Source organism: Mizuhopecten yessoensis, unplaced genomic scaffold (assembly GCF_002113885.1).
Source record: "Mizuhopecten yessoensis strain PY_sf001 unplaced genomic scaffold, ASM211388v2 scaffold716353, whole genome shotgun sequence".
Lineage (NCBI taxonomy): Eukaryota > Metazoa > Mollusca > Bivalvia > Pectinida > Pectinidae > Mizuhopecten > Mizuhopecten yessoensis.
Genome location: NW_018480074.1, coordinates 312,967 through 325,969, shown reverse-complemented (window position 1 = coordinate 325,969; position 13,003 = coordinate 312,967). Strand labels below are relative to the sequence as shown.

Sequence of the window (13,003 nt, the reverse complement as noted above, 5' to 3'; positions counted from 1 at the left end):
ATCCTATAAACCATCCACTTCGGTTAAGATCACAGGTTAGTAGATAATTGCGGCTCTGCATAAGAAGATTATTTAGAACAATAAAATGCCTTGTCCTATACAAATAAATGTTCAGAAAATGTACGATGTTGTGTGATGTTAATTTGCAAAATGATATGCAATAACACCTCGCTATACTGTTACCCATTATCAAGCGCTATATAGGAGTTTGAGTGACACACAAAGAAAGTTGCATAAATTTAGAAAAAATTAGAAAAATGGAAACAGGAAAGATGGTGGCATAAAGAAAATTTGAAACAGGAAAGGTGGTGGCATAAAATCGAAAGGTAATAAGGGAAAATCTCAAGCAATGTATTGTCTATGGGAAATCTTAGACTTGAGGAAATCTCAAGAGTTGAGATGTTCTATATAAGTGTGCCCTGATGTTCTATGCTCTTTTCTCATTAAGAATCTAGTCAGAAGATTCAGCTTGTCCGGTACGCCATTAAGAATTGAGCCCGCCATCAATAATCGAGTCAGAAGATTCAGCTTGTCCGGTACGCAGAGCTTCACAAATATAACAAAATCCAATATGGACAAAGAGGCTGCAGTCATTATGTCCATTGGTCCGACGGAGACTTTGGGTCAGAAAGGAATGAAAGCTTGTGTCAGCATATTTGATTTTAGAGGAGAGATATTGTTCTCGTCATTTCAGCACATCTTCCTCAATCAAAGTGCCGTGGTACTGATGTGCTTCAGCCTTCATAATTGTTTTCAAAACGACGCGATCTTAGGTAAACATTATCTATTTATATCACAAGGCTCATTCGAGAACATTTTCTATGTTTCAGTGTTGAAACACTTTTTTAAATTTGATTTGTATTTCTAATAATATGATATATATGAAAATGCCATTGGCAGTGTTAGGAAAATGTGTACAGATATTAACACTATGAGAAAATGCATGTTTGTTATATTATCGATATCAAGTGAAACATAAATTGAGAATTGAAACAGCTAAAATAAAAGACATCTAAAACTATTTAAAAATCTGAGGGAAACTCAGTTTTGCCAAGTCAGGAAAAATTACTTTGATAAATTTATGTTGATATTTTGATTGATATGTAATTCTTCTCAATGTTTCAGAACGTGTTTCTTTCTGGCTCAGATTTTTGTCAACTTTCTCTGACAAAGACGACAAGTACCGTCCCCCAGTCATCCTGGTGGGTACTCACCTAGACAAGGTGCCCGAGGTACTATAAATCTTCTTAATTGCCTCATTTAATGTGACAGCGTATTTGATTCATCAAGGTACATCACATTTCCAGATATAATACAGTAACTCTTGTTATCATCTTTATTCTGTTAATTTAGTTGTGTATCGTAAGGCTGAATAATATTTCGGCTTGCCTTCGAACCCTTTCAGTTTGCAAGATATTACTGTTAACAGATTTACTCTTTTATCATTAAAATCTTTTATCGATTCTGTCAAACATTTCGAAGGAGTATAGAACAGATGTGTTCAAACTGTATGCGTCTATTTCTATCACCGTACGTAAGTCGCGTGATATAAGCATAAATATAGAAGAATGTTAGGCATTCCTGGATGGCTCGAGTTGTTTAAAAGTCATTCATAATTGATAATTTATCTTAGTGTATTTTTTTTTTTAGAAAGAACGGGCTTTGGTCAAGGGTAAAGTTCTGTACCGAATAAACAAGAGTCGAAATGAAGCAAAAGCCTACAGCAAGCACATGATAGCATTCACTACCGTTGATAACACACTGGATGACACAGAAGCATACAATAAGGTGTGGCGTCTAGTATTGGAAGCCGCACAATATCAGTCACACTGGGGACAACTACTTCCGGCGAGCTGGATCACGCTCGAGCGGGACTTGATGTTCCTGAAAGGTCAGGGGGTGAAGGTCATGACCCTGAAGGAAGCCAAAGCTAGATCAGAACAACTTATTGTCCCATTAGATGACCAAGATGTTATCGCCATGCTAGAGTGAGTGAAAGAGTCAACATTTTACCATTCATTACTTGAGACAATTTGACTATTTAATGATTTAATAACAAGTTTAGAGACGATTTCATTGGATAATCATTGGTTATGAATATTAAAATGTTAAAGATGAGTTATCCGTTTTTTTCATAGATGTTCAATTTCTTTTTAAGGTATCTGCATATGATCCGAAATGACCTATGTTTCCAGTTAGAAGATAAAGATGATGAAATCATCCTTGACCCTCAATGGTTGATCCAGGCATTCAAGTTGATAGTGACGACCCTGGTGAAATTTCAGCAACAGTGTCATGAATCGGACGCCTTGGAAAACTACGGCAAGACTGGAAGACTCACGCTGGCCTTTATTGAGGCAGCTTGGGCCAATGACAAAACAGGAAGGTTCCTTGAACTCCGAGACACCATCCTGTTCTACCTTGACCGTCTTGAGTTGATTGTGATGCCACTTCGGAAGGGGAATCGTCAGTCGACTACTGCATTGTGCCATGCCTACTGACGGAACCGAACCCTAGTCTGATCAGACCTCTCCTTGAAAATTTCTCGATTATCCGAACTCCCACCCTCTGCTTCGATTTCCACGGACACTTCATTCTACCTACAGTCCACAGCAAGATTTTTGCTTCATGTATCCACCGGTTTGAAGTGATGTCTGTCCCCGGACCTTTGGACAAATACTGCCTCCAACAAGACTTGGGGTGTTTCATACTAAGTCACTACTGGACAATGGTGCTCCAATGCAAAAATTCAAAGGTCAAGATCACCTTGTTCTCAGACATAGCCAAGAAAGTGAGAAAAGGAGACGGTTACAAGATTAAAAACATCATTGAGGGCATTATTAATGCAACGTTGGAGAGAAACAACCAGGGTCATCTTACGTGTTCCAACTTCATAAGCGATGACTTCGAGGTGATAGGAAAGGAGGAAAACACGCAGTTGACACCCGAAGCTAGTGCTTTGTGGTTCTCCGAACGAGAGGTAGTTTAACATTAATAATAAAATAGTATAACACACATTAGAGTTTAGCACATGTTTTAAATGCTGATTTTTTCTTTCAATCCATTGTCATCAGCAACACGTTTTGTTTGCAGAATGATATATCGTTGAATCAGAGGTATTGATCGATTCAACCGAAACAAGTAAGTACAACACAGCAACCAAACATACTGTAAGCAATAATATAACTATGTGTGTGTAAAAATAATTATACCTTTACAACTTATATTAAATGTGGTTTAACGCTTATTACGAATATAGTCAAATATTTTTTTATTATATAAATTCAACAATGAAAATGTAAACGTACATATGAAAAGTATTTTTCTATATAATATGTGAAGGAAACTACCAACGATTTTCATAAGTAAAATCATCGACATAAAACAAACAAAAACAATTCAATATCAGAATTCACACAGTTATATTTTTTTCACATTCGAGCAACATAAAAATATGTTTTCCTTATCATAGCTTCAGAGGAATCTGATCAAGAAATGTTGCAACGGACACCGAATCCACGAGAAGTCATTCGAATTGCAAAACACGTGGGGAACAATTACAGTATGTTCTTTATCGAGCTTCGCATGATTGACGTGTATGTCGAACAGATCCGCCGGGACCACGAGAACAAACGGGACTTCCTCTCCCAGGTGGCATGGATTATTTTCGCCTGGAAAAACCAATTTGAAGATAAAGCCACCTTCCATGAAATCAAAAATGCATTCGAAGATTGTGATTTAGATTTCCAAGTCTTGTTGGGAGATATCAGGGTTATGAGGCCCAACGATCGGATGACACTGTCCGAAGGTGTACTAATTACTAAAATGGTTGTGCTAGGAGAAGAAAAAATGAATTCATGCATGCTATATAATAATTGAGTTCATATTAGTGAGTACTTTGTGTTTTTGGTAGAGAATAACATATGCAAACACACACACACACACACACACACACACATGTATATATATACCTGAGTTTACCTTGAGATTTAGTTCTGAACTGAAAATCACATCACTTATTGACAATTGTAAGTAAAAAACTGTTATTAATTGTTGTATTTGCAAAGAGTGGCGTATAGTTTACATGACGAAACTCCACTTGGAACTATATGGTGGTTCAAACGACATGTTTACATGTCTTAGATTAAACGCTGACGAAGTCGCGATCCCGATCGAAGTCATTCATGGAGGGAAAATGGGCTAAAAGCTAGTCATGTTTGGATTTATGTAATCATGATTATTGCTTATAATAATGATGAAAGCTTTGAAAATGTATTCTCAGTTCATCGAAACCTATATTCCTGTGTTAGAGTGTTTACGTACATAACCATTATATTCCTTTTTTTGTATATTGGTTGGGTTAGTCCATACAAGTGTAGAATCGTAGTTTAAAGCCAATACGAAGTTTCAACTTTTGTAGTATCTATATATAACAGCTGATATCATAATTAAACCAAATTAACGTGTATTTCAGATGTCGGACTGCCGGACAGAATTCTGAACTCACGTCCAGCCACCGATGAACTCGAATCCATAAGCATCCTAATACTCAAAGCTTACTTCGTCATCTTCATTGAGCTGGGCGTGGCACAGGAGCACATAGAACTGGCCGAGATGGATCACCACCAGGCTGATCTTAAACCTGCTCCATCATTGCCTACATGCGTACGGCGACCAGGCTACCATCCTGAAGCTGTACCATGCTTTCAAAAAATGTCGAAAGTCGTGCACAAAGCTCATCGGTATAATAGTTTGATTAAATCAATTTTTTTATTTTTTTTATTTTTATTGTTCATTTCTGTATCATGATGATCGGATGCTTGTGAACAAATTGTTTAATATTATTTTCACAGTAAACGAAATTAGCAATTAATCTTTATTACAAAGTCATGGTAAAAAAATGTCCATATATCTATAAAAGGGTTGGGTTATTCGGATTCGGAAAAACTCGAAAAAAAAATCGATAATGAAACAATGTGTCCATATGAACAATGTGTGTTTTTCTATGAAACAGATCTGGTGAAGACACAACTTGAGACAGATCACGATGAACAGAATTGGCATCCATCTATTCAACAGTCGTTATGCCGGTCAAGGGCGAGACAATGCTACAAGAAAAAATGTTTATATGAAATATAATCAGAAAAGACTAGGCCGCTTGAAGTTGGAGTTGTATTTCCTGAATAAGAAACTCAGGCAAGTCTTTTTTATTGTTTTTTTATTATTTGAAAAATATGTCGCAAGCGTACTAAACATTTCAACCTGCGCGAACTGTAAACGGCCTTAGTATTTCAACGTTTCAGAGCACTAGTCTTTGACATGAGAGTGTCAAAGTACTACAATAATTCTCAAACAGTTTATTTTAAAACACTGGCAGCCATATTTAAAGACACGTAGCTATGATTATTACTGTTGAAGGAATTCCCGAATGAAATTTTGATGGAACGTTTTATTTGTTTTAGGACATTCCCAACAATGGAAAGTGCCCTTGACAAAATTATTTCCATGTGAATGCGTTTCTCCATAAAAGCTCATTGAATGCTATATGTGTGTGCAATGCTGGGATAAATGGGACATCTGACTGCATTACAAACATGTTACATGTATATGTATATAAACCTGACCATTCATAAGTCACTGTGATTGAGATGCTGTAAAGCTACCATGTTTTGCATGGTTTTATTTTCGCTATACTTGTGATATATTTTTGAGAGAAAAAAAAAACATCAACAAAAATATATTTGTCATTTCTGAGAATATGCAGAGGAAGTCATCGTATCACAGACATATTACTGAAATTGAGGCAAAGGAAGTGTCATATTACAAACATACATCTGAGAAAAAATGAATCCCATAAATAATCAGTTCTTTTTCATTTCAAGTCACGAAATTTGGTACCGATGAATAAAAGAATTATTGTATGAAAAGGTGGTAGGATTTCGTAACTACCTTAAATGATCGTTTAAAGTGAAAACACGAAATTTTCCACTTTGACAGTATGTACAAATATATTCAGAAAGTATTTCCAATATTTTACCACATGTTCTGATATGTATGTTGCTTATAGTTCAAAACTTTAAGGAAACTTAATTTAGTATTATATTTAAGTACTTAATTATTCTGACATCTGATTTCTGTATTTCGCATAATATACAAAAGTGCTTAAAAACATACTTTCAATCATGCGTATCATTAGTTATTCCTTTAACGATATGTAGTATTTGAACAATGTATTGGCACAGATATCAATGAAAGTTTGTTAAAATTAATTGCTTTGTGTCTATTCAAGTGTTAAAACTAATTGCTTTGTGTCTATACAAGTGTTAACATTGATTGCTTTGTGTCTATACAAGTGTTAAAATTAATTGCTTTGTGTCTATACAAGTGTTAAAATTAATTGCTTTGTGTCGAAACAAGTGTTAAAATAAAAGAGATTATTCTTGACTAAACAGTTTTAAAAGACATGTCAATAAATAACACAGTTGCAAACTTGACTGATATGATCAATCCTCAAAATAAAATGGTGGAATAGTTATTCGGTGTTGATATCTTTTTTATATATAATTGATTGAGCTTTATATTGTACGACGTACAATGAGACTTCCAATGCTTCTCTAATTTACTCATTACAACTGAACTTGTCATATATTGTATATTAAGTTAAGATGAGTAAACAGAAATAGGAACATCAGAGAAACTAAATAAAAAGCATTGCTCCTTAACCTCAAAATAGACTGTAATACTAATAGTTCAGTTGATAATTTACATATAAATTGTTCTATTTTTTTTACCGAGCGTTATAAGCTTAATAACACAACAAAAATATTGTTTTCCTTTAAGAGGCAAAAATACCAATTCATTGTCGTTTTAATAGTGTCTTAATCTTTAAATACATTGCAGTCAAGTTAAGTGATTGATAAGAAAAGAAAATTGAGACAAGATAGCATTAAATCTATCAGCTGTGGAAAATCCTCACCTGGTGTGTAATCTTCTGTCCTGCCATCATTCTATCGACTCTAAACACGTACTATCGTCACCTCCATTGAATACACTACAGGTGGTTTGATATCTCCTCACCTGCACGCGAGAGGGGGTGACGTAGGCGGGTTGTTGATATGTTATCATGTCACGTGATCACTGTTACGTTGTGCTACAACAAAGTTTTAATTATCACTTCACTATATGAAAAGAACTAAACGAACATCATTAGTGTGTGCCGTGAAACGTAAATCCTTTGGAGACTGTTATTTTAGACACCTTGTTTGTATCAATGTCTTACCAGTCATATATGCATTTACCTGCGTTACTCAATGTGATATATACGTGAATATGGAATATATTTCTACAAATGTTTGGGTTCTACTTTTCTTCATCAGTTTATGTGTTCTTAACGCAGGTAAGTGACATCTTGGTTACTCTCCATTTTCTAAATAAACAAATATACGAATCTCTTTAATCCACACTTAAAATTAACCGAAAACTGTATTGTGTGACCAAATAACGTTGCGCAAGGAAACTGAATTACTTAAATTTAAAAGTTCATCTCAAATAATTTATATTTAATTATCATTTCTGCTATTCATTCATTGTTTCAAGTCATTATTCACATATCTCAATATCTCGTTGGGTATTTTATTCAAACACGATTCTTAAAGTTATGATCTTTAATTTGGCTCGAAACGTGCTACATTAATATTGATGTTTTTTCTTTCAATTTTGAAAATGGGTTTCCGTTTTTCAGCTCTTTTTAGGAAGCTTTTCGTTTCAGCATCCATATTTCAAGTCTTTACTAACTCGACATCGGTGAAGAAATATAAATGCGTGTAACTTAGGAATACATTACGATACATTAGTGATTATAAGATAAGGAGAGAGCAGGGTTCTGTTTTTGTTTAGTACACCCCCCTTCTTCAGTAGGAGAACCAGCACACTCGGGTTCGTTGCACAAAATGTGTTCGTTGTTTTCTTATTGTTATGGGCCCGTATTTTTAAAGTACGGCTCATCTATGGTGAAATACCTCTAGAATGCTATGACAAAGAGATGTTACAGCCTTTCTAAAACGAACATCATACGGATAACATAATGTTATCTTTCTTTCAGATTACATGTTTGAATTGCTTCGTTTAAATCATGATTCAAAATGTCTGGTTTATAGAAAATCTAGGGTTCTGTTTTATATTCTAAATTATATCAGCATCATAATAAAACGAATAAGATCCGATATTATTTTATTTTTTTTAATTATTTTTTTCAGATATCACCAGGGAATTTCTTGCGTTTAATATAGAATATCCAAAGGAATTATTTAATATGCCACTTCCCATGAACCATCGGACATATCAACTCACCTTTGATTCTGCAGTTTTTGGCATCAGTATAGCACATAGCAAGCATGGAAGTGATCAAATCGAATCCGGTTGCTGCTGGCGAGTCTGTGTCCAGAACTCTGACTGTATAGATACCTGCAGCGAGTCCAAGTCTGAAACGAACATCACACTGACAGGATTTAAACTAAATATTACTTCAGAAATGATTGAAAATGGGCATGGTGTTAATTGCCGAGGAAGTGTTAGCATAAAGGTTTTGAGTTATTACTGTGATGTTAGGACGATAGAGGCAGACAGGTGGAGTCGGGACAGGCAGATATACACACCTGGTGATGTGGTGTATGTCAGATGTGACCATTTCAGTGGCGGAGAAGGATGTAAGGAGACGACTTGTCAATCAAATGGGTCCTGGTCACTTCAAAATGGATGTCATCTTCACTATGGTATGAGTTGTTTCCCTTTATCATTCTTGAAATTTTTATATTCTATTTAAGGAACATTGGCATTGCCCATTTTTTTTTTATATTGCAATGTCGTTCTGGTGTGGGTTTTTTAAATAGTATAGTCTAATATTTATATAGGAATATGCCATTACCTAATTTCTGTTTATAATTATATCTGAGACGTAAGGCATTGTTTATAACGATATTGATATAATGACATAAATGTTATATAAAATTTAAAATGGAGGAGCGGTCAACGTAAGATCAAGCAACCGATATGAACAATCGCTATATTTGTCCTAATAAATCATTGATAATTTAGAAGAAGAAAAATCATTTGACTTTTCATACTCAAACAGATGTGAGCAGAAGATGTTCCAATGAGATTAGTACGGAAACCACATCTCAACTTTCACCGCCTTCACAAGTGCTACTGCTTTCAACAAGTATAGGTATGTTCACCGCAACCATAGCCAGTATACCTAGCTCATCATTCTTGTCATCCTCATCGCAACTGGACTTGAAAATAACAGGATTAATCCCTCTGTTACATTCATCTTTGCCATCGTTTTCGGTCGTCAATGAAACGTCAACAAGAGTAGTTGTAAGTCACATGACAATGCATGACGCAATAGAGGGGCAACATTTTTCAACTTCCGTTCTATCTAGTTCAGGAAATTCGCATTCAATAACAGAGGTACCGGTGTCCGCAAAGTTACATTCAAACTCAAATGATAGATTGGAAAGTAAGACGACTTTACATGGAGAGCAGACGACAGGGATGGTACCCAATGAAAATCTAATAAAAAGTATAAGACCAACACGCTCCAGTTTCTTCCAATCACAAAGCGTAAGACATCCGGCCAATGACAGTGCTCGTATTGATAGCGTGACCACATCTTCCATCAATTGGTTCAGCTCTTCCTATATAACAGAAGGTTAGTTTCATTGCAGGTACATGATTCTAGAAGAAGGAAATAGGAATTAAAGTCAAATTTGTAATCTTTAAATGTTAGTGACCAATATGAAATACTTTGAGTATTTGAGATGCATGTATATTACTTGTTGTAAAATATCCTGTTGTCATGCCTATCGTTAACTTTCATAATAATAAACTGCAGTTTTACAATTTACAATTGTGAGAAATAATTTGTGACGCTTACCAAACGGTTATTAAAAATCACCAGTTAACATAGTAATATCTACCAATGCATTGTTAACGCAGTTCTGTTCAGTTTAAGAACATCTTGAAATCCTGTCAAAAGCAACAACTTGATTATTTCAAGAATGTCAAGAAAAACAACATTGATAATTGACTAAATATGTGTTATATCTTAATTAATACTCGTGACACAACAAAGTGTCGCCGATAATCAATTTCTTATTGTTTATCTACTTCTCAGTACCAGCGCTGAACACTGCAGACAACACGGTGTCAGTAGACGTCGAAGGTATACTCCAGATACTTTATGATCACAGCACGAATTTATCTTAACTTTATAAAAGACAACAAGGAAATACGAAAGTATGAAGAAATTCGAACTCAAAGTCAATAAAACTTTGGTAAAATATCAATAAAAGAACGATTCAAATGGAGACATTTAAAAAAAGTGCATGGAGCATGAGACCATGTGTTTCAGAAGGTTTTGCGTCTTCTGCTTCGTTGGCGACAGCCGTCATGTAAATCTAGGTAAAATGCAAGAAATGTCACGTCGTTATAGCGTGAACTGAGGTAGTGACAACAAAACAACACACTTACAGCAATGTCAAATTTACAGTACCAGGGTATTTTGTGCGTTTTGTACATTTCAGAATCACAAACAAATCAAGAAATGGAATTTGATAATACACAAGATATTCTTCGTACTTTTTGTAAACAAAAGTAACATATTTGTTTAAAAACTTGTTTTGTTTGTTTGTTGTCAGATAAGCCGGACTCCAAGGTTGCGCTTGGTATTGTAATCGGGGTGTTCGCCATCATTGTGGCAGTGTTACTGGTCATGATATTCAGGTGAGTTCATTACCAGCAATAATACCACACTCTAGAAGCTTGCGTTGTCGTTCACGTTATTGTTATCACGGACTCAGAAACCATCATATAACTATTTTTTATGAATGGAGACATCATGACGGGTGCAAAACTACCAGAGCACTTGGTTTCATTATGTTTTGGTTTTGTTATTTTTTTGAGTGAGGGTTTATTGAACTGTTTGATAAAATGTGAGAAGTTCGATAATTGATTGATTGATTTATTGATTGATTGGTGGGGCTTTACGTCATTTGTCCGGTTATAACCAAGCCTAGAAATGTATCACCATATCAATACAACAGTGCCACTGGTAATTAATAGACTGTCGATTCTGTAACTCAAATAACCTCGGAAATTTTCGGTGAAAGTAATAAGCATATTTGTACACCATTGTGGTATCGTAGGCGGCAAACTCTGTAAAACCTTTGCTTGTTTGCAAATTGAAGGGATTCAGATTGATCTGCTGTAAAAACAAAAACAAATATGCGTCGGCACGTAAGAACAGAATCAGAATTAGAAACCAATTGGAAACACACTAAAAAGAGCTGAGGACATGCCAAAAACAAAGGGAAACACATCATGACCACAGTGGGAAAAAATGCAAACGAGATGACTAGGAAGTATTGCATATATGACCCATGTCATGTCTTCCTTCAACTACAGGAAAACATTTCAGTCAACAACGATTTAAGACGGGGTTAACATTAAATAGACCAAATTGATGTCATTTTTGTTCATTTGTAGGGTTGTCTATCGATCAGCTATGGAGACCAAACACGAGGACATGCCAAGAGCTACTATTACAGAAACAAGCAGAAGGGAATCCCAACAGGGCGTTCAGATAGAACCCGTGGAGGTCGGAAATCCGTTCTTCCTCAATATCGACGGTGACTTCTCCGAGTCCACCACAGATGACGATGTATCAAACAAGAGTGACGTGTCTTTAAAATCCATATCCAACAAGGACATGTCGATTCCCCGGAGTCAATTTCGGTCTTCCACAAATGGAAGAACCCGACAACATACCAGAGGGCTGACAAAGACTCACCAAACCACGTTCACTGACGACACCGGCTGTTTCAAAGTGTCACGTCATAATCGATCCAACGCGGTAAAAGACACGTGCGTCACGTCACACAGTGTGAACGGAGATATATACGCTGTGAGTTACAAACAGAGGAAGGTGAATCGTCGATGAGTTAAACTTCGTGTGGATTGTAAAAAACTATTTACTCTCAAAGTTCAGAGTTTTATATCATTTGTTACCAGCTATATGGTCAACATATATACTCATCAATACATAATTGTGGTAACGCAGTAATCCTATATACTCATCAATACATAATTGTGGTAACGCAGTAATCCTATATACTCATCAATATATAATGTTTATACCCAAGGAGTAAGATAGATAGGTATAATTGCCCCCAATCTATATTGGTGGTACACCATATAGCAGCAGATACCTATAGATATAAGTCTGAAAGAAGTAAGTAACAAACCATGTTCCAGAATATATTTCCGTTATTACCAACGCTTAGGTGTACATATGTAATTCCACTTACATTACGTATGCACTGTCTATACTTCAAATTAAGATAAACAAGCTTTTAGTTTTGTACCAAATGAAATTATAACATACCAGCAGCTGATGAATGTTGGTTTTGTGTTAATTTGCAATAAAGGGCAACACATTCGCTACGTATGCAGCACTCCAGTGAACGAACTTATATTTTCTAGACCCGAAGTACGAGATCTTGGTCCATATCCATGAAACTCAGATTCCATACTCAAGCCCACTTTCTTGTTCCCGTGATTAATTCAGAAAAACATGTTTTGTAAATGATATGGAAGACGTTTGAGAGACTTAAAACCGAGTACTTATGTTAACACTTACCGTAACGTTTGTACCATATTACAAAAAGGTTGGCTTGAGCACAGAGTTCATGCTTGAGCATGAGAACAGTTTCACGAATACGGGCCCTGATTTCAATGTATTTACATATAGAATTTAGTAGTTGTAGGTGACGGAGTAAATGAGCTTAACCCCGGATAAAGTGCCACACATACTGATCGATGGACGGGCGGAGTGAAGGCCTATAATCCCCTGAAGTTGTACATGTTGGAGACTAATTATGTAAGAACGTGTGCACCCTAATGGGCCTGTATCGCACACCTGGTCATACACTGTGCGTGTAACCTA

At 35.7% G+C, this 13,003-nt stretch overlaps 2 protein-coding genes and 1 long non-coding RNA gene across 3 annotated transcripts; 2 read left to right on the top strand and 1 right to left on the bottom strand.

The window, feature by feature from the left end:
• Nucleotides 1–571: 571 nt before the first annotated feature.
• Nucleotides 572–1,879, top strand: LOC110443580. The gene is made up of 4 exons (XM_021487871.1): nt 572–773; nt 1,126–1,232; nt 1,651–1,727; nt 1,825–1,879. The coding sequence occupies exons 1-4, from the start codon at nt 572–574 to the stop codon at nt 1,877–1,879; spliced, it is 441 nt and encodes a 146-aa protein (XP_021343546.1).
• Nucleotides 1,880–6,987: 5,108 nt separating this feature from the next.
• On the bottom strand, nt 6,988–8,778 carry LOC110443602. Its single transcript, XR_002462133.1, has 3 exons — nt 8,655–8,778; nt 8,350–8,480; nt 6,988–7,150 (listed from the first exon to the last, which is right to left on the bottom strand). It is a non-coding gene; the product is annotated as an uncharacterized LOC110443602 (long non-coding RNA).
• On the top strand, nt 8,284–12,686 carry LOC110443601. Its single transcript, XM_021487906.1, has 5 exons — nt 8,284–8,771; nt 9,131–9,709; nt 10,175–10,222; nt 10,698–10,782; nt 11,545–12,686. Exons 1-5 carry the CDS (start codon nt 8,312–8,314, stop codon nt 11,996–11,998), a joined length of 1,626 nt encoding a protein of 541 aa, XP_021343581.1. The 5' UTR covers nt 8,284–8,311; the 3' UTR covers nt 11,999–12,686.
• Nucleotides 12,687–13,003: the final 317 nt, after the last annotated feature.